This window comes from Chiloscyllium plagiosum, chromosome 11, assembly GCF_004010195.1.
Source record: "Chiloscyllium plagiosum isolate BGI_BamShark_2017 chromosome 11, ASM401019v2, whole genome shotgun sequence".
In the NCBI taxonomy this organism is placed as follows: Eukaryota; Metazoa; Chordata; class Chondrichthyes; order Orectolobiformes; family Hemiscylliidae; genus Chiloscyllium; species Chiloscyllium plagiosum.
In genome coordinates, this window is record NC_057720.1 from 70787655 (window position 1) to 70813388 (window position 25734).

The 25734-nt window shown below is 40.4% G+C and overlaps 1 protein-coding gene across 30 annotated transcripts in view; it reads right to left on the reverse strand.

The window, feature by feature from the left end:
* Window positions 1–1644: 1644 nt before the first annotated feature.
* ptprc (protein tyrosine phosphatase receptor type C) overlaps window positions 1645–25734 on the reverse strand; it is a 156662-nt gene continuing 132572 nt past the window's right edge. For all 30 annotated transcript variants that reach the window (XM_043699750.1, XM_043699758.1, XM_043699767.1 and 27 more), the window contains 12 exons: window positions 25446–25543; window positions 22609–22734; window positions 22351–22505; window positions 20940–21075; window positions 18109–18258; window positions 16909–16999; window positions 16675–16811; window positions 12486–12617; window positions 10693–10812; window positions 7305–7471; window positions 4571–4706; window positions 1645–2546 (listed from right to left, as the gene is read on the reverse strand). In XM_043699750.1, coding sequence (XP_043555685.1) covers window positions 2271–2546; window positions 4571–4706; window positions 7305–7471; window positions 10693–10812; window positions 12486–12617; window positions 16675–16811; window positions 16909–16999; window positions 18109–18258; window positions 20940–21075; window positions 22351–22505; window positions 22609–22734; window positions 25446–25543 — 1724 coding nt within the window. In that variant the 3' untranslated portion in view covers window positions 1645–2270. The remainder of the gene's footprint in view (window positions 2547–4570; window positions 4707–7304; window positions 7472–10692; window positions 10813–12485; window positions 12618–16674; window positions 16812–16908; window positions 17000–18108; window positions 18259–20939; window positions 21076–22350; window positions 22506–22608; window positions 22735–25445; window positions 25544–25734) is intronic.

The window sequence follows — 25734 nt, forward strand, 5'->3', positions numbered from 1 at the left end:
CCATTTGCAACCAACCACCCCACCTCTCAGTCCCCGCAATTGATATAAATATTGCTGTTCAATGTACATTTTTCAAAAGAGCTCGCACCATGATTGGTGCTGCATTTTTGTTTTCTCTGTTGCAAAATGGATCACAATGTATTGCACAAAAACCGTATCACCACTTGGGACGTTTAAAAGATGAATGATCTGGACAATGCCTGGGTTCTGCAGGATTCACTGTGGCTGTCAACTTACACTGCATTGAGAAGTGTATATTAATAAATTCATGCTATACAAATTACTTTCTTTCTGTTTATTCAAAAACACTATTAGTACAAAATGTTCCATCTTATACCTTTACAAGATGTATTTTTGAACATATTAGAAACCATTTTAAGCTATTTTTAAAAAAAACCTGAAAATAGCAAGCTCTTGTGTAAAACATACTATATCCGAATTGAACCTGACAGACCAAACAAATTCCTGGTAACCATTTACAGTTTGAAGCAACACATTTTTTTTCAACTATTGACACAATAACCTGTTACAACTTGGAAGAAAAACTTTTTTTTTAAACTGTACATCCTGCTGTTAATGGTTTTACTTGAAGCACATTGACATGTGGCATGAGAAACCCCAATGAGAATTAGGAAATCTCCTACTTTTGACAATACTTAATGCATAGCACAATTCCAGAAGACTTACTTTTAAAAAGTAGAATTAAAAGCAGCTTGATCAATATCTATGGACCAAAGAACAAGAACACTTCATTATCGTCACTACAAAAAGATGAAAAAACTACCCAGACACAAAGTGACAAGAAATTCCAGACCTGTTGGCAGTTCTTTCTCCATTTTCCATTTGCAACAGTGAATTCACTGACTCTCAGCAACAAGCTGTTTATGTCCAACGTTAGAAACAGCTTTTAAGCATAAAATTGAACGTCCTGTGGTGATGTTGTAAGGGCAGCACAGTGGTTCAGTGATTAGCACTGCTGGCTCACAGCGCTGGGGATCCAGGTTCAGGTGCAGCCTTGTGCAGCTATCTGTGTGGAATTTGCACATCATTCCTCCAGGTGCTCTGCTTTCCTCCCACGGTTCAAAGACGTGTTGGTTAGGTGGATTGGCCATGCTAAATTACCCAGGCTAGGTGGATTAACCATGAGAAATGCAGGGATGGGGTGAGTCTGGGTGGGATGCTCTTTGGAGCGTTGGTGTGGATACGATGGGCCGAATGGCCGGCTTCTACACTGTAGGAATTCTTGCAACTTTCATTTGTTGGAAATGCTGATTGTAAGTAGATCCCGAGATCTTTAGGTTCTCGGGCCAAATTGAAGCAAATTAGTCATGATGAGAGTGCCATGAAGCCTTCTCACAACTCCATCGTTGATCCTTTTTATGGGGTCCAGTCCTAGTGAAGTGAGGCTTGCTCATTCTCCAGCAATCCATAGTGGCGCTCCCTTGTTTGAAGCCATTTCTCTTCTAATACTGACTATTTTTATGAAGTCAGACTCTGTCTTACATAAAAGAACAGGCCTCACAATGCGTTTGTCAATGAAGTGCGATGTCTAATTTACAAAAAAACTAGCAAACTATCAATTCTGACTTCCCGCTGTGCTTTCTGACCCTGGTACACCAGAAATCAATTTGGTCCACCTTAATAATATTTTGTTCCAATGCAAATTTAAGTTCAAATAGTTAAATATACCCTGATATCTTAAGCAGATCAACTGCACAGCTTTGGACTTGAAAACCAACTATAAAAATAATTTGCAAAGAACAGTGAAAAATTGCTGCATTACAAATGCCAGAAATTGCAATACTTGATAAACCCGCAAATTCCTTGATACTCACAATACAGCATCTTTTTTACATTTGAAAATGAGCTCTGCTGAAATAAAACATACTGAAGCAGATTTGGCATTTAGCTTTTCCACACACCTGATAAAATATATATATATAAAAAGTTCTGAGATTTTTTTTCCTTAAAAAAAAGTTTCTGTGCCTTCATTTGGCATTACAAATGCAACGGAAAGGATCAGAAACATTTTAGTCAAAGTTTACATGAGCAAATTACTTCTTTCATTGAGATACATTCATACTTACGTTCAAGTAGATTGTCATTCTTGAACAGTTCTGCATACAGGCGAACATTTTTTGGAAAGCATCCAGTGATAAACCAAGCTTTGTACATGTAAAAATAAAATTAATGGTGACATTTCTGATTTTCCCTTACAAATACAAATAGTGATTGGTTGATATCTACACATCACGCATAGCAACAATTCTTCACTCAATTTCACTATTTGTTACAGGTCCATTAATAGGATTTTCCACTAGCTGTTTGTCATTGCTAACACCAGACTTTGCTTCATCATCTTCTGCAGATATCTCTTCTTTATTCTTAGTAGCGTCAGAGGCTGTACTTTGTTGGGATCCATTTTCTGGATTGGTTTCAGAGATCACCTCCACAGTTGTCTGTGCTGGACCATTGTCAGGTAATAATGTCCCATTTTGCACTGGGTAAGTGCTGGCAATTATGTCATAGAGAAACTGGTACTGATTCTGTAAAACGACAATAAAACAAATAAACAATTAGCTTTCTTTTTCCTCATCGTAGAGTAATAGTCATAGAATCATACAGCACAATCTAGTTTCTTTGATCTCTGTTCTGCCCACAGCACCATTTAGAGTCATAGAGTCATAGAGATGTACAGCATGGAAACAGACCCTTCGGTCCAACCCGTCTATGCCGACCGGATATCCCAACTCAATCTAGTCCCACCTGCCAGCGCCCGGCTCATATCCCTCCAAACCCTTCCTTTTCATATACCCATCCAAATGCCTCTTAAATGTTGCAATTGTACCAGCCTCCACCACATCCTCTGGCAGCTCATTCCATACATGTACCACCCTCTGCGTGAAAACGTTGCCCCTTAGGTCTCTTTTATATATTTCCCCTCTCACCCTAAACCTATGCCCTCTAGTTCTGGACTCCCTGACCCCAGGGAAAATACTTTGTCTATTTATCCTATCCACGCCCCTCATAATTTTGTAAACCTCTCTAAGGTCATCCCTCAACCTCCGGCGCTCCAGGGAAAGCAGCCCCAGCCTGTTCAGCCTCTCCCTTTAACTCAAATCCTCCAACCCTAACAACATCCTTGTAAACCTTTTCTGAACCCTTTTAAGTTTCACAACATCTTTCCAATAGGAAGAAGACCAGATTCGCACACAATATTCCAACAGTGGCCTAACCAATGTCCTGTACAGCCACAACATGACCTCCCAACACCTGTACTCAATACTCTGCCCAAAAAAGGAAATCATACCAAAAGTTTTCTTCACTATCCTATCTACTTGCGACTCCACTTTCAAGGAGCTATGAACATACACTCCAAGGTCTCTTTGTTCAGCAACACTCCCTAGCACCTTACCATTAAGTGTATAAGTCCTGCTAAGATTTGCTTTTCCAAAATGCAGCACCTTGCATTTATCTGAATTAAATACCATCTGCCACTTCTCAGCCCAGTGGCCCCATCTGGTCAAGATCCTGTTGTAATCTGAGGTAACCTTCTTTGATGTCCACCACACCTCCAATTTTGGTGTCACCTGCAAACTTACTAACTGTACCTCTTACGCTGACATCCAAATCATTTATGTAAGTGACAAAATGTACTGGACCCAGCACCGATCCTTGTGGCATTAAAATGTAAAACTTGCTTTAAACTTAAGTAAAATTGTAAGAAAAAGTAGAGTTACATCAATGCTGTAGTGCTTGGTGTAGCTGACTACAAGCATCATTACAAAATTCATTAGGATAAAGGAAAGACCTGCAATTGGGTGGCAAAAACCACTGTGCCATCAGCAAATGGTCAGAAAACATTTCAAACAATTAGAGACCTTCACCAAGACTGAAGCAAGGAAGAAGTGGAGTAGAAGGAAACTCAAATTGCAGGCCTCAAGCAGTAAGCAGAGGAGAAACTCCATGTCTGGTGATTCCTGAAGTGGAGTTGCTGCTTGAAAAGAAGTGTTCCTCTTTGAAACTCATCTGCCGGACGTCAATAGAGGTTGAGATTGCAAGCAACCAGCAATGCTATTGGCTATGCTGAGGACCTAGCAGCAAATGGTACAACTCTTTGAAGACCCAGAGTGCCAGGATGGTCAGTTAACCAGCCCCCAAGCCAGGAGAAAGCTTGTTTTCAGAAGAGAAGTTGAACCCAATGAGACAGCGAGCCAGATCACCTATATTCTGTTTCTCACTAATAATTTTGGGAGCCCAGACATTTTCTTCATGTTTGTAGTCTGTAATATTGTTGGAGAATATTATTTGTTATGTGACCCTGGACCCACAAATTCCATACCAAAAGCCTACTGCCATGAACAACTATTCCTGTGAGGCATAGCAATCATTTCTCGATATTTTTGTACTCCTAACATCTTGAAATTCATTTATCATGTTAGTATACACACAGTCCATTGGTCAATATCAAGACTACTGATGCAGTAAAGAAAAGTGGGTAATAGTTTGAAGGGTGTCTGAATGGAATTATATGCAGGAAGTGTAGGTTGATAGATTGACAATTACTTACAAAGCTTAAAAGTATTCCTGGTCGTTGTTTGCGCAGTGCTTTGACTGTCTGGAGAATGTCTATTAAATTTTCAGTATCTGCACTGTCAAGGAGGTTCCAGAGAGCACAGAATAAACCTGTCAGCTTGGATCCATCACTAAAAGAGAAACAGATTTTACAATGTAAGAAACTTAAATAGTGCAGATCACATACTAATATTTTTGGGAGTGGAAGTCAACTTTGGCAGGAGTTATGGCACAATTTGGGCTGTGGTGAATTGGCAGCATCCTGATTTTTCTATCCATTGATAGTGTGATGATGGACAGCAAACGCACTGCCATCCATTGCGTACAGTGTTCAATATTGCACAAAGCCTTCTGCATTCAACTATTGTGATCGAAGGAAGGAAATATTTGCAGGCCCGTGATGGATTATCGACTAGGATCTTTCTCAGAATGGCTTCACTCATATCTTTGTTTGAAACCCAGTCCACGGAAGTTCCCAGTCATTGTGTATGTGGACATTTACCCCTGTTGGATAATATTCTTTATAAGCACAAAAAAATTTTGGTATCCAAGTAATACAGTAGATTATGGATATGATTCGTTGCAAGAGCAAAGATTACTCCCAATGAGCTATAGATTTAAACTGTTATAAAATTAGTTCGCAAACCATAACACTGTCAGCAAGTTACTGACCAAAGTGGGAGGACACTGCCAGTCAATCACACAGCACCAACCTAAGAACAGTTCATAACTCTACTGTAATACTTATGGAGCAAAGAAAATTCCTGTTAGAAGAGTATTTACTAAATACTTCAATTTACTGTCATGATGAATAATTGACAAGTCATTCATTAAACTTACAATTGAATTCAAAATGTTCATAGACTTTTATACTGCAATATTCAGTAACTAACATAGGGCAGTGCTCAATACATGAGACCTGTGTTAACATGGTGAGCAAGGTCAGGTCTCCTCAATCAGATGGACTGAAGAATCCATCCTCAGATATGCAGAGTCTAAACCAGGAAATTAGGATTGTCAATTCAGTGTCAAATCATGAAGGAAGTGAAGAAAAAAGACAGGACACGAGAAATGGAAGTGAGAGAAATAAAAGGAAAAAGAAAAGTAAAAGAATAATTATTTTGCTATTTTTATTTTTTTAAATTTCCAGGAATAATTAAAATCTGAAGTGTGGTTTATCCACACTTGTAATGGTAAATTTTCAGTGCTAGAGTGGTTGGCAATAATTACGACTTACTTCACCATTACAATTTCTCTTGCACTTGAATGGACAAGCCCTGGCTGGTTTTTCTGTTGTACTTAGAGGCTATCTGCTTGGGGAAACAATGCAACTTGAGTCCTTCATGTGCTTTGATGTGCAGTCTCTCAGCAAGATGCTGTAAGACCAAAGCTTCTGGAGAAACAGTGCAACTATAATCACAACTTCCTGATTTCCACATTTAACAAAATGTGAGCAGAACCTAGAAGTTGTTACTTAATTTATCTCTTGATATCCCTGGGAGCTAATAGCTTTACCATTAATTTTACTGCAAACCAAGCTACTGTGATTTGCATTCAGGCTATATTTTCCTATATTATAACTAAGAGCCAATTTTGGGGATATTCCTGGAGGGTTTCTTGCCATGAGCTCTGGTGATCTTTCTCATGTAATTCCTTGCTGCTCACCTCACTGAGTATGCATCCTATTTTCAAGATGACACTCTTGAACAAGCTTGAGCTCACTGGCCAAGGAAGATCTCACTGATGCTGGGACCTTACGGTGTTCACATTGGGGGGTATTGTATTTAAATCTGGGCTATGCATCATTTCAAACCAGGAACTGCCCTCCGTGTGTTGCTGTGAAATTGCATAGGTCGTGGCTGAGAGGGTCAATGTGGCACTCTGCTTCATTACCAAGGAGCTGGCTGGTGCAAAAGGAGAGGCTCCTCTTTTCCCAGGACTGCCAGGGTACACCACAACACCAGCCTGGTTTGAAGGAGCCAGCTGGGTCAGTGTGCTGACCAGGATCTGCAGGAATTCCCAGCAATGCCACAAGAAATTACCGATCCCTGTGTTCCACAAAGGTAAGCACCACCATCTCCTCACTGCTACCTCATATTCACTCCAACTCTGCTACTTCCAAAGCTCAGGGTCTACCACTCTCACTATAGCCTGCACTACTTCACTCATCTCACTTAGCTCTTGAAACTTTAAAGAGAAAATCAGAATTTTGTTTTCTGAGATCACTGTCACTTTTTAAATTCTTGCTGAATTCTCCTTACTAGTTATTTTGCACATCATTCAGAAAATTCCACCCATCACCTTCATCATCATGAGTCCTCTGTCTGAAGACAGGTCCTTGCTAATTACTTGCCAACCCATGGTAGATATATTGTGATTTTTACTGCAGGCAGGGAAAAGTAGGTCTCTGGTCTTTCTGTAGGACATACTTTTACTGATGCTGTGATTAATTGGATCATTAAAGCAAAACAGAAATGTTGATAATTCTATACCTGATGTTGCAACAATAGATCTGGTAGTTTTAGAAGCTAATGCCATATACTTGGAATGGATGAATTCCCCAGCAGAACATCACATACCTTTAGCAAAACCTTCATTGTGTATAATGAAAGAAACAACACACCCATAAAAACTCAAACTAATTCAACTTTTGTCTCTTGAAATGTGGTATTAAAGTGCAATTAATACTCAATTATTGTGGAGGATATTCAAGTATTACCAGACATTACCTGCAGTGCACAATCAGAGGTGGTACTAGATGCTCAGCTTCTTTGAGCATTGATAGTTTTTCTTTGATGCTCTTAATCATGACGACAAAGTTATTGGGATCTTCAGGAAGCTCAGAATCAGTCCAACTGTGAAATTGATACTGGTACACTGACCGGGTCTCTTTTCTCTGAAAATGAAGCAGTTATGTTAGCTGTTAACGTTTAACAAAATTTATGAACTTTTTCTATTCGCTAAGTCGACAGTAAACCAATGACATTCAAGGAACGGTTTCAGTCACTGCAAAGCTAATCAAATGCTAGAGTAGGCCTCACAAGTATTTCCACTGAAAGTTGAAGAATTAAACTTGTGCTTGTTGCTAGTGCCACTAGATCTGGTACGTGTTAATTTTAGAAAACCTTCCTTCGGAAGGTCAGTGATATATTGGAGAAGCTTCACGTGAAGTGTTCTAGGCCCAAGGCTGATGAGGAGAAACTCATGGGCCTGGACTTTTGTTCATTTTTGATGACTTCTAAAGTCTTTTAAAAATGGCAGGCGATTCCTGATTCTGGGATTTCTGACCCTCATTTACCAGGTTTCCAGTTTTCAGGAATGCCACTTAAGTGTGTGGGCTAGCTTGGGCCACTTGCACACATCCTGCACCTCTCAACCTGGCCAGCACATTAGGGGACATAGACATCCACTCGTCCTCTACAATTCAGTTCCTGGCCTTTAAGAGGTATTGAACCTAATTTCGAAAGTCCTCTCATGCCCTACAAACAACATTCTGTGGCCCGTCACATCACTCATACCAGTTATACTACTCCCCCCTCCTTCCCCCACTGGCACACACTCCCACCCCTCCCATTCCTCCATGTCTCCTCATACCTCCCATACTTAGATATGGCATTTCATGCCTATCCACCCATTATATGCTGAAAGAAAACATGAAATTATGGAGAATGCATAAAAATGTTTCTAAAATGTTTTTAAAAATCCCATTCTTACTATCATCTACCCCCACCTTTGAAACTTTCCAGAGGTAAACCTGCAAAGCACTGGAAACCCCTTCCTCTTGTCAAATGTGAAATTGACGACAGATCAGAGAGCCAGAGCTATCAGTCACGCAGGGTCTCAGGTGCTTGAAGAGGGCCCTGGGTGTCTGGGCTCCCATCTAAGCCTCATTCTGGATGCTTTCATATTAGACCCTGGTTTGCCATGTGGCAGGTGTCAAGGACAGAGACTTTGCAAGATGGACATTGCAGTGTTTGAAAACTGGGACATGAAAGTTTTTGGTTGAATTGATTTGCTTTCACGATGACTGTGGGACTGCAGTAGCAACTATATAATGAAATTATATAATGCAGCAGTTTCTGTTGTTGCAATGCATTTTGTAGTGCGTTTTTAGTTGGTAGTAATTGACAGATAATGCTGGAGGGAAACAAGACTTGCTTTTACACATTGTTTGGTGAATTTTAGAAAGGGAAACACAGAAACTTAACCAAGGAGGTACAAGAAAATTGAGATTTATCACACCAGGAATGAATCACAATGCACACTGCTTTACTTGATAATAAATTAGTTAATAAATAACCGCAAAGAAAGAGGGTGAAATCTTCTGTGACAGCAGTTGTGCACCAGGACCATATGCATGACTCAATGCAGCTGACTCCCTGGAAATTGAATCTTCCAACAGTCAATTACCTGGTATTTGGGACATTGGGACAAAGTCTCCAACTCTGAATCAGAGTTGAAGACTTTGGAGGTCACTGTAGTACCCATCCTAATAATATCCCAGGAAATATTAAAGGATTAAAAACTCTGATTAACCATTAATTAGTTGAGTGACCTCCCCTCCTCTCGTGACTCATCGCTGACCCCCAAATGTCTCCCAACACCTGTCACCTTCTGAAACCTGAAACATACCCTTGCCCCTGACCTGACCCCTTCCTCTAATTCTGACGTTCACACTCTCCTGACCATGAGTCAGCATCGAGAGTCAAAGAGTGTGGTGCTGGAAAAACACAGTAATTCAGGTAGCATCCAAGGAGCAGAAGAGTCGACGTTTCGGGCATAAGCCCTTCATTAGGATTTGCCCAAAATGTCGACTCTCCTGCTCCTCAGATGCTGCCTGACCAGCTGCGCTTTTTCAACATCGCACTCTTTGACTCTGATCTCCAGCCTCTGCAGTCCTCACTTTCTCCTCATGAGTTGGCATCCCACTCCAAAGCCCCTCCCTCACTCCAGTGTCAACCAACCCAACTCCTGACATCCCTTGGACAACACTTGACACAACTCCTCAACTATATCCACCTGCCCCCGACCCAAAGTGACTCGTCTCCACCAGCCCATCCTGACCTGTCCTAGCAGCCCCCAACAATCCCCTGAACTAACTCCCCTGACCTACCCTAAGTCCTCATCCACTTAAATGCCACCCTACACACTCGACATTACCATCCTATACTCCGACCGCCCTGCCACTTGATCCACTTGCCACTCTAACCTTTCTGTGTTTATTTCTGGGATATCTGCTGCTGACCTTAGGGATTGCTGTCAGGTCCTCTGGCAACATGGAGCACGCCTTTGTTGCCAGACTTTGAATTCTGGCCTCAACAAACACAGAAAGGTAAGTGGGCATTTTCCAGTATGGTTCCCATGAGGTGAGTCTGTTGTGATGTTAATCATATGTTCTGAGTCAGGGAGAGGCAGACAGATATTAATCTCCTGTCCTTTTTATCAAATCGATATTTGTACCTCATTATCCCCTGACAAGCATTTATTTGCTTCACATCATTTCTCCTTACATGCGAATGTAGCAATTTGCAAGATCCAGTTTTACTTTTGTTCCAAAAGACCAGTTAAAATTTATGTTTTTAACAGCAACAATCTACCCTCATGATGGTACAGCACTTTCTGATAAGAGATGGGAAAACACCCTCTCTCAAGATGCTGCTTAATTCTTGAATTCATTTCAAAAGAGGTGAGAAAGATCAGATCAGCATGTTACATTCGTCCTTCAGTTTGAAAAGTACACTTAACAGGGAGTTTCGATTGTCATTAAAAAATACTTCCTAGTCCACAGGGAAGGAAATCTGCTGTCCTTAACAAGTCTGGACTACATGTTACTTCAGACCTGCATTATTAACTGGCCTCTGGGCATTTAGGGATGGGTAACAAACATTGGCCTTGCTTGCAATGCACACATCTCATGAACAGATTTTTTTAAAATGTTGCATTAAAGACCATGATTAAATGACTGCACATTGGACGATAGGGAGATCTGGGCAAACAATTTGTAACATTCCAACAGAACTAAACTTATTGCTTGTCCAATTTAGAGCACAGGAAAGTTCTGCATATGAGCAGATAAATTAGCCTCTTGTGCTTTAGAATATTATTGTAAAGTCTTACCTTCATATGTCTTATTTCAAAGACACGATGAGTATATCCTGATTCCTTAATACTTTCACTTAACTTCACCTCAATGTCATCATAGGTTTTTGTCCCATCTTCCCAATATTGTGAGCAATCCTAAAGTAAATTAAGTTAAATTTTAAGTTATTTAAACACTTACATCCTTAATAGCGATGACAGAAAGCTTTACTATACCAGTATGGATGGTATAGTTCTCAGCAGTGTCTTTACTTTGCACACAACTTGTTGCATTGAATATCTTCATCATTGCAACATAGTACTGTTATTTCTGGGAGCTCAATCTATAATTTCTGTTTATACTTAGCAAAAAGACATGGTCCTGCCACGCCTCGTGAAAATATTACATGAAGTGCATCCCATAATCTTTCTGGAAATCATTGAACAAATCCGCAAGTCGGAATGGCTGCAAACTAGGTGCAGTCCAGGTTACATTGATTCCCGGCCTGTTACTGAAATTCCCAGGTGGCTCTTGCGGCAATGAATCTTTGCAAAACCACTGACATAAGGAATGTGTGCTGTCTATCTTTGCTTTCGTGGGGACCCTGTATATTTTGGACCCAGATATATATGGTGAGAACAGATGAACCAGTTATTCCAATGTTGGGACTACATTCGAGGGAGTCTAGGCTGAGAATGTGGGTGGCACGGTAGCACAGTGGTTAGCACTGCTGCCTCACAGCGCCAGAACCCGGGTTCAATTCCCGCCTAAGGCGACTGACTGTGTGGAGTTTGCACATTCTCCCCGAGTCTGCGTGGGTTTCCTCTGGGTGCTCCGGTTTCCTCCCACAGTCCAAAGATGTGCAGGTCAGGTGAATTGGCCATGCTAAATTGCCCGTAGTGTTAAGTGAAGGGGTAAATGTAGGGGTATGGGTGGGTCGGTGTGGACTTGTCCGAAGGGCCTGTTTCCACACTGTAAGTAATCTAATCTAAAAAAAAAATTTGGGCCTGATGCTTTCTTTTTAAGTGATCATCAGGTACCCCCTCTTTATAAAGGGCACACTTGCAGGAAAGGACCTATGTTTTAAAAGGGCCAATGTATCAATGTCAAGCATTCCAGTGTATTCCATTGATGCACCAGGCAGTAGTGGCCCATTAGTGCTCACGAATAGAATATGCAGCAGTGTGAGCTTTGAAAAGTGCTGGGCATTGAGGAACTTCCTCTGAACACAGCACACCTCAAACTATAGCAAGCACACAGTCAGAAAATCCCACTCCCCATTTCCTCATTGTTAGCAGAAAGTTAGAAACTTTAAAACTTAATTTGCAGTCAGTAGTCCAATTGGATTGAGGAAGATTCATTCTCTATCAATGCAAAAAAAACTCAAACTTGCCACGTACAGCAATACAGTGAGGAACGTTGGAATGACCAATTTTTCCTGTCATAGGTTTTGCTCATTCCTGGAATATTTTAGAACTTACATTGTCTTTTACTAAATGGTGAATTTATTCAAAAATATCAAGAAAAGTTTTGGCTTCAAGAACTTATATACTGACAAATCAGTTGCATTCTTGTTACCACTCATTTTGATCTCTAATATTTATCAACAGTGTTTCGGGCAAAAGCCCGAATGATTCCAGGAATGATTTCGGGCTTCAGCCCAAAATGTCAATTTTCCTGTTTCTCGGATGCTGCCCGACCTGCTGTGCTTTTCCAGCACCACACTCTGATCTTGACTCTAATCTCCAGCATCTGCAGTACCCACTTTCGCTTAGCAAGTTTATGCTGCTTGGAACTAAAAACGGTCATGAAAAAGAGCAAAGGTTCCCACCTTGTCATCTTCTAGTTTGCCCAGCATTGTGATGATCTTCACCTTTCTTTGATACACCATTGTCCAAAAGTCACCAATGGTTTCAGGTAGTGGAGTCTGAGTGGCAATTAATGTTTCAGAATGCCAATATCCCTGATAGATAGGATGGAGAAAGCAGGTGACATTAGAGTTTTGATGTGCCCTGCAGATTACAATTCACAACCTTCTAGATTTCAAACTCCTGTTTTGGTTTACTGCTCCTCAGATTAATTAGATTAATCTCACTTTCTTTAGCTCAAAAGTGTTATGGGTTTGTGGAATATTCCTTGATCCAGTCCTATTTCCAGCCCCCACCCACAACTCTTTCTCTGGTACATCGATGACATAATCAGTGCTGGTTCCCTCAATTTTGCTTCCAATTTCCACCCTGCTCTCACCTTTACCTAGTCCATCTCTTATTCCTCCCTTCCCTTCCTCAACATCTCTGTTTCCATTTCTGGGGATAGGCTGGCCACCATTATCCATTACAAACCCACCGGCTCCCACAGTTACCTTGATTATCCATCCTCTCACTCTGCTTCCAGTAAATACTTCAAAATGTCCACCTTCTTCATCAACTGACGATCCCCCAACACCTGTTGACAGGGCCCTCAGACAGGTCTGACCCATCTCCCGCATTTCAGCCCTCACTCCCTCTCTTCCCTCCCACAACAGCGATAGGGTCCTCCTTGTACTCATCGACCATCCCACCAGCATCCATACCCATTGGATCATTAGCTGCCATTTCTACTACTTTCAGCAGGATGCCACCACCGGACACATATTCCCCTCCCCTTCCTTGTCAGCTTTCCATCTGGGACATCTTGGTCCACTCCTCCTTCACATCCGACACCTCCTAACACCCCCACAACCACTTCAACACACCACTGTGTTCTCTGGCCAATATCTGTCTTGGGCTTGCTGTAGTGCTCCATCAAAGTTGAGTGTAAGCAAGAAGTACAACAGCTTGTTTTCAGCTTGGTTACCTGACAGCCTTCAGGGTTCAATATCGAATTCAACAATATTAGCACCTTCTCCAATATTCTAACCCCAACCCACACACACCAAGTCTAGTGATCACATGGGCTGCTACTACAACCAACCCATTGTCAGCCACTAGTAATTCCCAGACTGACACTTAATTCTTAATTCTCCCAGACTGACACTTAACCAGCCTGTTATCTGTTGTACTTTCTCTCTGGGCTCCATCTCTGGGCACCCATTGTTTACTCATTCCCCCTCTCCCAACTCATGTTCTGCACCTTTTCCAAGTGACCATCAGTTGTGAAGAAGGGTCACTGGACCTGAAACGTCAACTCTGCTTTCTCGCCACAAGGCTCATCTGCTCTTTTTTTTTGTTTCGCTGTATTTTAATTCTTTTAATCAAAGTTCTCAACATTGTTTCTGAGACTATCCAAATGGTTTTGTTTCTGACTGAACAGAGTTCTCACAGACTAGTCTGCAGTTCTACTTGAATTGTTCATCACAGAAAAAACATTTTAAGTATTCACAAACACACACCCGGTGAACGAGGCAAACAGGCAATAGTTTACCAACAGCTTTAGAAGAGCAAATGCATGTTTAAAAAGCTGATACCTCAAACACATGTCCAAACACATGTTAACAATATCCAAATAAAGGTTAACAATATCCAAATATCAGTTAGCAATATGGAATTAGGCTGAGGGCACGGATTTGTCACTATATAAACCAAAAGTTCAAAATGCATAATGGGAGATGATAGCAAAGCTTGATATTCAGTGAGGGTTAAATTTATTCCTGTGACTGGCATGGAAACATTAGTATGTAGGGTCCGGACATAATCCAGATTTGGACTGACAAGTGGCAAGCAACAGTCATACCGCATTAGTCGGGCCAGGCTATGATCAACTCCAACAAGAGAGAATCTAACCATTACCTTTTGACATTCAATGGCAGTACCATTACTGAACCCAACATTATCAATATTCCCAGGGTCTCCATTGACCAGAAATTGAACTGGACTAGTCACGTAAGTACTCTGGCTACCACAGCAGGACAGAGGATAGGTATACTACATCTTCTGACTCTGCAGAGCATGTCCACCAGCTACATGGCGCAAGCCAGGAGTATGATGGATTAGTCTCCATTTGTCTGGATGCATCCACAGCACTCGAGTCATTTGACACCAACCAAGACATGTGGCACCACATTCACTCCCTCCTGCACTGACGCTCAGTAGCAGCAGGGTGTATCATCTACAACTGGTAGAAATTCACCAAACCTTTCATTTCAAAGGGCAAGAACAGCAGACAGATAGGAACACCACCACCTCCAAGCTCCTCAGAAAGCCACAGATAGTGTCACTGGATCAAAATCCTAGAACTTCTCCCTGAAGGCATTATGGATCTACCTACATCAAATGGACTGCAGTTGTTAATAAGGAAGCTCATCATCACCTTCTCAAAGGCAATTAATGCTGGTCCAAGGCCAATGACACCCACATCCCACCAATGAATTAAAACAAACTAGAGATTCTCCCCTCAGGCTGTGACCATTCCCTTCAATCACAGATAACTGATCGTGTCTCTTCCCTCCTCCAACTAGCAGTGGTACTATTTTCCAGTAGTTCATGTTGGCTTTCTTTCCAAAACCCTAAAACTGACACTTATTGCGCCACAGATTTTTGAATTTGCCTCTCTTGCCCCTTCCCTTTCCTGGTATGTTGACCCTCCTCCCTGATTTAAAGCTGGCACTCTGTACCCCCTCTCCATCCTCACCAAGAGGGTACAAGATATCTTATCCTTCCCTTGGTTTAAGTTAGCTATTTTTTCTACTCTCCAACCATGTTGGCGCTCTTCCTGATTCTAAACATTGGCTTGCCAAGGTCAAAATTCATTCCCATTCAAACATTTCCTTCCCACAACCCTCTCCAGCCTGTTCCACACCAGCTTCTACAGTGTGTTCCTGTACATAGGAATTGAATGCTCTTGTGAATAGCCTTTTCTGATTTTGCACAGCTTTTGCAAGAACTATCTCCTGGTCACACCTGCTGCCAAAGGGGCTGCACTCACTGCACATAGATACTGTGCCTTCTTGAATAATTAAAAAAACGCGCTTTGCGATTCAATTTTGATTGGATCAACACTAACAAGATGTAAAATTATTAAATTACCGATAAACCAGTCAACATGCATGGATTCTCTATCACAGTGAGAATGGGGTAATGGTGGGATGGCGCAGAGGATAGTGAGAGGACAGTGAGGGGATCGGAGAACCAGGGCCAAGGGAAAAGCAACACCAAAGGGTGTGGCACTTCCTGTTCCAGCGTGGTGCGAGTACACACCATTGATAATGTCAACAGTGTGAACTTCCCATTCAGGTGTGCTGATAGAGGGATATATCATTCTGGACCTGCAAAGCGAAGGACAATCAAAGCCCTGGGGCAGGAACAGTAAGGAGGGGCAGGGAGAAATTTTGACTTTTGTTATCAGTGTGAAGACAGTAATGATCTAAAATGGTTACAATTCAATGCACTAACATGTGCTTTTCTTTGGGAAACATGTAGTCAAGGAAGCATATCTCTGTAAGCAGAATATAAACTGAATCATGATTATACTGAGCCATGTAATGAGGCAGAAATGTGAGTTTTTACAATACTATTACTAATAGTCACAGCTTAATAAAGGACAGAAGGAGGCTATTCAGCCCACTGTGACTGCACTTGCTCTTTGAAACAGCTATCCAATTATTCCCAAACTTTTACTCATTCCCCAGAGCTGTGACAATGTTTCACATCAAGTCTCTTTTGAAATATACTATTGCATCTGGGGTCAGTCTCTCTGTCAAAGGCATTTTCAGATCCCCTTACAGTTTTTACCCTCCCTGATTGAGAACCCAGCTTTGGATATACCTTCCAATGATCTACCTCTGGACTATTGTTAACTCAGTAAGCCCACCCCTGTCTTTGGAACAACCGGAAATAACAATGCTTCAAGATTCCCCCCAAATCACTTAGCCTTGTTAACTCTGTCTCTAGCCTTAACTTCATGTAAAAAGCTATTTCTTGCATTGTGCTTTTCTCTTCTTTCACCTGATTCTTCTAACCTCTTGAACAACCTCTTGTCCCAGTTAGAAAGTTCTTTGATGATGCTGATTCAGAGAAGCATTAACATTGTGTGCAGATACCTACATCTATGTATGAAGCATTAATATACTTCGTGGATTCTTCATCATCACTCTCATCAGAGGAAGCATCTGAGTCACTGTGACTGTCATTATCTTTGCTTGTCTCTTCTTCTAGTCTGATAGTTACTCTGTTGTAATCATCTGTAAAATAACAAATTTATTAATTACACACAAATACCATTTCAGGATTGGTATCTTATGCAAGCAATCAATTCTACCGAATAAATGTAAGACTTACATGGGATCACTGAAAGGGATCTATTTTTACTTTGATTTTCTGTCTGTCTTCCAGTGCTCTGTGATCTCCAATCTGTATAAGGTGGGATCTTCTACAAGATTCAGAGGCAGAATTTATTTTTTAAATAAACACAACATCCTTTACAGGTTATTGAAAAATATTGACAGTGTTTAAATAGTTGATATTTGTACTCTTCTGAAACATTTGCGATACTGCAAGTCATTGCTTGGAAATAAATTATTATTCATTGCAGTTAGGATTTCCCTCTTATTTCTTCCCCAACTTATGCATATATCTTCCGCAATGCAGAGACACCAACTATCCAGACTTGGCAGCTTTACCTTCTTTGAGTTTGTTTAGTCCATTCAACCTGTCATTCTTTTCCATTTTATGATGTGGAGGATCTGGTGCATTCTCCACATTATAAAACGCATTTAAAATGGAAAAGTTAAAAATCACACAACATGAGGTTATAGTCCAACAGGTTTATTTGGAAGCACTAGCTTTTGGAGTGCTGCTTCTTCATCAAGTAGCTGTGGAGGAAGATCATAAGACACAGAATTTATGGCAAAAGACAAATATAAAATAATATAATATAAATTCTGTGTCTTATGGTCTTAGTCCACAGCCACCTGATGAAGGAGCAGCACTCCAAAAGCTAGTACTTCCAAATAAACCTGTTGGACTATAACCTGGTGTTGTGTGATTTTTAACTTTTCCATTTTAAATGCATTATATTTCCTTGCTTATTATCCACTGTTACGTCTACCTTTTCAATCGCTCTGTGTTCAGCATTCTAGATCATTTCCTGTTCGTTTATATATCCCTTACTGGTTTTTTTCCCAGCACAGCCTCCCCCTTTTGATAATGTACCTGTACAGTATTTTACTATTTTGATTTATGATCTTTAATAAATCAGCACTTTCATTTCCAATAATTACGAATGCTTCCAGAGTGTTTCAGTTTGTTTCAGATTTGTCACAACTGCAGTACTTTGCTTTTCAAGTAATTTTACAGTCACAAATACATTTGGTATTAACAAGAACATTTATTTGCCTTCTAATCTTTGATTAAGTGTCGGCCTGAAGGACAGTGAAATAAACAATACGTCGGTGACTTTTTGCTCCACCGTTGCTATCATTTGACTCATGTCATTTATACTAACTCTCGTAATTAATTTCTCTGGATAATTGAACTGACCTGGAATTCAACTTCCAACAGGGATGGCTCAGTTGGTGGGTCATTCTTTTTAAGGTTACTGAGGTGTTTGGGTAGTTCGGGCAGGCTGACCTCAGTTTCACCATACAGGTAGTACTCCAGCAAAGCCTGGTGGATAAGAATGTACTGAGCCTACAAACAAAAACATACATTTGTTAAGACACCAGGGAAGCTCACCAAAGTCAAACAATGGAATTAAGTTTGTCAATGCAATCTAAATTAATATCTTTTAATCATCGGCTCATTAAGATTTAGGTAATTTAAGATAATTAATTAATAATGCTTCGATTCATTTATGAGCAATCTTGCAGACTCAGATACTCAAAAGCTAAGTTCCATCTACAGCTGACAGATTCCAACCTTCATCTCCTGGATGGGTGAGAAACTGCTGTGTCATCACACAGAGAATGTGGTGGAAGCTGGTTGAGTAATGACTGAGGGAATGGAAAGAAAATCACCGGGTTTTCCACTTTAACTTTCACTTTAGCAGCTATTCCGACTCAATGCGGAGTGTCATTTGAACAGTGATAGTGCAGGCATACATTGCTGGTTGATCCCTCACTCTCACAGACGTGCATTGGGATAAAGGGATAAAAACAGGAAGAAGAAACATTTGTGAAATCAAACTAATGAACAAAACTGTTAGTGAAATAGGGAAGATGCAGTGAATTGACACCTGAGTTTATTCTGGATTAGTGGTGCTGGAAGAGCACAGCAGTTCAGGCAACATCCAAGGTGCAGCGAAATCGACGTTTCGGGCAAAAGCCCTTCATCAGGAATATTTTTGAAAAATTTTCTTTTTTTATATATTCCTGATGAGGGGCTTTTGCCCAAAACGTCGATTTCGCTGCTCCTTGGATGCTGCCTGAACTGCTGTGCTCTTCCAGCACCACTAATCCAGAATCTGGTTTCCAGCATCTGCAGTCATTGTTTTTACCTGAGATATTTTCCATTCTAAACAGAGAGAGTTAGAAGTTCTCTCTCTAACCTATGAAGCCTCTAAATAAATGTGTTGTACCAGTACACAGAGGGTAGAGTTTCACTTAACAAAACCACCACTGATTATACACAAATCAGTGGCAACTACACAGATCTTTAGGATGCCTGGTGTAGTGCAAAAAATTTGCACATTTCAACACAGGCTCAGACATTCATTAAGGCAAGTTTGTTAGAAACTGCTATTAAAGAAGTCACTGCACGTTACTTAAAATAGTTCAAAGTAAACAGGCACAGTCAACATGGTTTGACAAAAGGGAAATCACGTTTAACCAACTAATTGGAGGTCTTTGAGGAAGTAACTTGTGCCATGGATTAAGGAGAGTTAATGGATGTTCTTAAATCTCCAATTGATATGGGGCCAAGTCAAGTTCTTGTGAAAAATAAGTATTCATTGTGTAGAAGTTAACATATTAGCATGAAGAGTAGATTAACCAGCTAACAGGAAACCAAGAATAGACATAAACCTGTCATTCTCTTGTTGGCAGGGTGTAATGAGCCACAGAGAACCATGCTGGGTCTCAAATGTTACAATACAAGTAAATGACTGATATAAAGTTGTGAAATGGATATAAGGAGGCTACAAAGGGATACTGAGGGGTTAGTGAATGAACACATACAAAGCAAATTGGAGAATAATGTGTAAAAATGTGAAAGTGTCCATTTTGGCTGCAAGAGTAAAAAAATAAGCATATTATCTCAATGGTGAGACTGTGAAGCTTGGAGGTGCAGAGAAATCTAAGTATTCTGGTGTATGACTCACAAAGCTTTAGTGTGCTGACACAGCAAGTAGTCAAGAAGTGTTATCTTTTTTTTGCACGAATAGTTGAATACAAAAGCATGCAGACCAGCTTCACTTTGACAGGGCATTTGCGAGACCTCATCTGCAGTACTGAGAACTGTGCTTATTTAAGGAAGGATTTAAATACATTGCAAGAATTTCAAAGAAGGTTTACCAGATTAATACTAGGAATGGGAATGTTGTCTTAGGCAGAAAGGGGCACAGGCTAGGCCTGTCTCTGCTGGGATATGTAACAGTAGGAACCAACTTGATAGAAATATAGAGGATGCTGAGGTGTCCTAACAAATAACATGTGGATAGTATGTTTCTTTCTGTGGAAGAAACCTGAGCTTAAGGTCACTGTATCTAAATAATGGATCTCTCATTTAACATTGAAATAAGGGTAAAATATTTTCATCTGAGTTTTTGCAAGCTTTTGGAACACCCTACCTCCAAAGGCAAGATTAAATAGTTTCTCAATAAGTAAGGGAGTGAAAAATGATCAGGAGTGGAGTAACAGATCAGCCATGATCTGATGAACGAAGGAGTAGGCTCAAGAAGCCAGGTGGCTTTCTCCTGCTCCTAATTTCCATGTGGCTAGGTTTGGAAGTGTACTGTCTGAATTAAAGGAGGATATTTTCTTGAAGCACATTGCTACCTATCACGTCCCTCTGACCAGCTATCAGGAGTCTACAATCGTTATTAATGTCAACAACACGCCGAACAACTTGGCACCTCATAAAATTTCTTAAACAATCTTTGCAGCCTCTGTCAGTGATTGAGCTGGAGAATACAATTACTACTGTGTCTCACGGAATGTTTCCAATTCCAGTTGCTATGTGTGATTGCTGCTGGAAGCCTACATGAGCAGGCCTGTCGGAAGGACAGGATCAAAGTTTGATCACAATAATACACCCTCACCCTTCCTTTCTCCCTCCTCTATATTTGGACAATGATATATCAGTGGCCAGTGAAGTCACTGAAAGCTGAGTTCACTTGTGTAAAAGGAAGGCTCTTGTTTGAAAGGTAAGCCTACCTCAACCTGCACCATGAGGCAGCGTTGCCGACGAAGTTGAACTACATAACCGTAGATATCTACTCGCCCTTCAATCTCCAGGCCTTGCATCATGGCATCAATTCCAATGTAGCTTCCTGTGCGACCCACCCCAGCACTGTGAAATAGTACAACAATTAGGTTATCATGCAGAGTGAAGATATAGTTCAAAAGAAATAGAATAACAGCAAAAAACGCTGTGAGATCTCAGAAGAACACATTCTTTTTTTTATTCTTCACAGATAGCTGCCTGAAATTCTTAATATTTAGAGCATTTTCTGCTCCTACTTCAGAACTTCCAACATCTGCAATATTTTGCCTTACTCCTCATACAATAGTTCCACATTCTATGCAATTTAAGCATGGGCTCATGAAAAACATCAATCAAATGATCCTGACATTACAAGTCCTGCATTAGCATTGGCCAACACCTGGGCTATTTCAGCAAACTCAGCATCCATCAAGTGTCAGATTTCTACAAGTTATATCCTGTTAAAGATGACCTGATCAGATTTATTTATTTTTATATGTGACTCATTTTATTTATTTTGCATAGCCAACAGTTAGAAACTTAAAGACATAATGGGATATGAAAGATCATCTTCCATGGCATTAAACTCAAAGAAGATATTGGCTGGTAATGCCAGGAATCATTTTGGTAATGCCACCAAGCTGTGCCCACCGAATCACCACTAGCTACCAGCTTGCCATGTGGAGACGTGTTGGAAAATCCCAACAGCCCCTCCCATCAATCCATGTTAAGGGTATAACTGCCCCATAAGTGGTTACAGTGCAGTTCGAGATCAAAAAGTTTACATGAGCGTTTTGCATTTTTACAGAATATGTTGACAGAAAGGTGTGATGAAAACAGCACAAGTTTATTGCTCTTCATAGTTGATTACATTTAGAAAGGAAATATTGTCTTGCACATCCTCCCCATCCACAACACTTATTTGCATTGTGTCTTGTTAAAGTAAGGTAAAGTGCAAAATCATTTTTATCAACTGGCTTCTTCAAAGGACATCTCTTTGCTCAGATCTGAAGTGCCACTGCAATGCTAACTCAAGTTCTAAAGCTTGTAGATAAGTGACAGCAAGTTTTTTAAAAAGCAGAAACAAAAACAGGAATTGCTAGAAAAGCTTAGATGGTCTAGCAGATCTGTGGAGAGAAATCACAGTTAATATTTCAGGTCAAGTGACCCTTCCTTAAACTGGGGAAATTCTTCCACAGTTCTGAGGAAGGGTCACTTGGTGCAGACGCTGATAGACCAGCTCAGTTTTTCCATCAATTTCTGTTTTTGTTTCTGATTTTGCAGCATTTGCAGTTCTTTTGATTTTTTTAAATCGCACTTTCAGACTATTGCAGAATGGTGCATTTTAGAAATCTTTATTACCTGCAGTGCACAACTATTGGACCGCTAAATAGGTTTCTGAATGCATTCACTCTCTGACGCAGTTTGAGAAGGAGGTGTGGATCTTCTGGAACACCATGGTCTGGCCAACTAATGAACTGAATGTGTGTTACTTCCCGCTCGGGCGATTTTTCTTTCTATTGAAGAAACACAGTAAAATGTCAATTACTGCTCTATCAGCCACATGAAAAAGCAATCACACCCTGCAGTCGAACCAATTACGAGCTTATTCCAACTCACATGGGAAATGAAGAGCTTGCGAATTACGTAGTCCGGGCACCACTTCTCTTCGCTGATTCTTACAGTGAGGTCACCGAAGGGCTTAGTCTCATCATCCATGTCAGGCCAATACTGAGCACATTTGGGCTGAGAAAATAAGGTGCTTTTTAAGTGCCTTCTGAAGTTTAGTTTTCTCCTTCACAAGCCCAGTCATACAAGAAGCAAATTCAACTCATAAAATGAACGGTCAAGAAATCTAAATAAAAAGTGTAATTACACAGGCTTATACACTGAATGTCTGACCTCTTGACTTGCTGTCATGAGGAAATGCAGATTGGAGACCATGTATTGTCAATGCACAAGGTGGGAGTATTCGGTGGTATGCAAGTATCCTCCACACATTACGTGAACAGAATTAGATTATCATTACTGGTTGCCAGTGACCTATGAGTGGGTCACTTTCTGAATGTCTTGGACTGTCAACCACGGAACATTCAGAGGCATTTGAATGTCATTAAACCAGTATATCTTGATACACGGGACTAATTGGTAGAATAGAAGATTTCACATTCTGGATACTAATTGAACAAATAACAAAATCGTTCTTTAAATATCCTTAGTATGATTTGTGCATTATTTTCTTGCTGCTGTATTTCATTACCACCTTCTCAATAGTATCAATGTTCCTTTTGTGTGGAACTGGAATATAATTGCCTAACCGAAATACTGCAATCGAAAGCAAAACTGAGAGAATAGTCAAATAAGCTGCAAAGGGGGAACAAAATGTAATTCTCAGAGATAAATAAGTTAGTACTCCCTCTTCCATAACAATATTGGTTCAGGGGTTTTATTGTAAACAACCTTTATAATAGATTGGCTTTAGACATGATATGGTATTGGTTGCAAAGCCATTACAGCTTTATGTGCATTAAAGAATGGTGTATACAATAACAGAGTGTTAAGTGAAAGAAGCTTAGAATACCAGCATAAAATTGTACACCTGCTTTCTGGGTTGTGAGAAAGCTTCTGACTTGGTGAATTGGCAAATACTATTAAAAGGTGATCAGAGTTGACCAGAGATAGTAATTATAGCTTGTACATGGCCAGAATGTTGCAATCACACAGAACTTGGTGAAACTGGATTTGGCCACTGAGTGAGACAAAGCTCTCTATTATCACTATCGCTCTTTAATATCTATGCAGGAGTCATGATAAAAGAAGCACTAGATGAACTTCAGAAAGGGGTCAAAAGACGTCAGTTGGTCAAGGAATGGTATTTGCATACAGCCAGGTCAAACTAATTAGTTCAGCAGAAAATCTACAGATACCAATGAATAAAATGACTGGAATATTAAAAGCTTCCATCATTTAACTTTTTAAAAAACAATAGATGTTACAAAGATTGGAAAAAATAATGCACCTGCACAGGAAGCAAAGGTCAAGATAAATTATCAAAAACTGACACAGGTATCACAATTTAAGTACTTTGGAAACGTCTTGACCTAGATGGCAAATGTCACTTAGAAATCAAACTACAATAGCAATGACAAAATGCATTCTTCAAACATAAAGCATTATCCAACAGAGGAGTAATTATAGGTCGAAGCAAAAGAATTATCAAGACTATTCAGTGTGTCACGCTGTGCACGGCTGAAAAGCGGATCTTGCAGACAGCAGAAATCCAAAGATGAAAATGCTGTGAAATGAGATTCTGGAATAGGAGTCAGTCAGAAAGAAGTCAGGTTTGTACAAAAGAAGTTCCTTTCGGAGATGTGGCCATCACTGACAAGGCCAGTATTTATTTCCCATCCTTAGCTGCCTTTAAGAAGGTGTTGGTGAGTCATTACCTGGAGCCATGTGATATAGGTACATCCATAGGATTGTTAGGAAAGGAATTCTGGAATTTTGTTCCAGTGACAGTCAAAGAACATTGGTATAGTTCAAGGTCAGGATGGTATGTCATTTGGAGGAGAACTTGAAGGTGGTGGTTATCCCATAGATTATCTGCCTTGTCCTTCTAGGTGGTAGAAATTGTAGGTTTGGAAGATGCTGTTGAGAAGAGGTTTGATGGGCTTCTGTGATGATTTTGTTTATACAACACACTGTGTGTTGGAGTGGTGGGAGTAAACGTAGACTTTGGTGGATGGAGTGCTAATCAAGTAGAAAATATTCCATCACAGTTCCAATTTGCTCTTTGCAGATGGTGGGTAGCATTTAGGACGTGAGTCAACTCAGAACTCCCAGACTCTAAATGTACTTGTGGTTACATTATTTAATTACCTGTTCCAGTTCGGTTTACTAAACAGAAACTCAATGATAACTTCCTGAAATTCTGATGCATAAAAGTAGGAGCAGGAGTAGGCCATTCAGCCCTTCAAGCATGTTCCACCACTCAATCTGACCGTGGCAGATTATTCAACTCAGTACCTTGCTCCCCCTACACTCTCTGATCCCTTAGTCCAAAGAATGATATCTAACTGAATACCGCAGGTGGGAGTTCTGAGATGATAATCTGATTGAACACAGTTTTCTTTTGTTGAAAATGATCATTGCCTGGCACTTGTTATCAGTGGTCAAGGAAAAAAACAAGGTTGCATTAATCATATTTTTAGGGATGAATACTTGAATAGAATGTGTTTGAAGGAAGATCAGTGGAATGCTGTCGAGAAAGGGGTAGAAAGAGAATGATAATAGATGAATTCAAATTGAAAACAGGAGGCTGCTATGAATAATGGAAGACAAAACTCAAGTTTATCAGGCATGAAAAATGCATGAAGGACCTGCTCCATGCCACATCGCTAATACAGAAGCATAAAGTTTAAAACCGCCAATGGCTAATCGGACAGAATCAGACTTACCCGCTTCCCTTCCTCACAGCGAGTCACCATGACAATAATTGTTGCTTTCTGTTCCCACACCATTTTCCAGAAATCATTAGATGTTTCATCCTTTGGGCCTGAAAGAAAGCAGAAGTGCTAGCTGAGTAAACATTGTGGAAATTAAAAACAAACACTCTTTTGCGTGACCTGAGAGCATAAGAGCACCTGATTGCTGCCATGATGGGGAAGATAGGTAGATTCAGGAAACTTACAAAATAAGGAGTGGGACACCAAGAAAGCGGTGGAGGCATGAGGAAGGAACATTAGT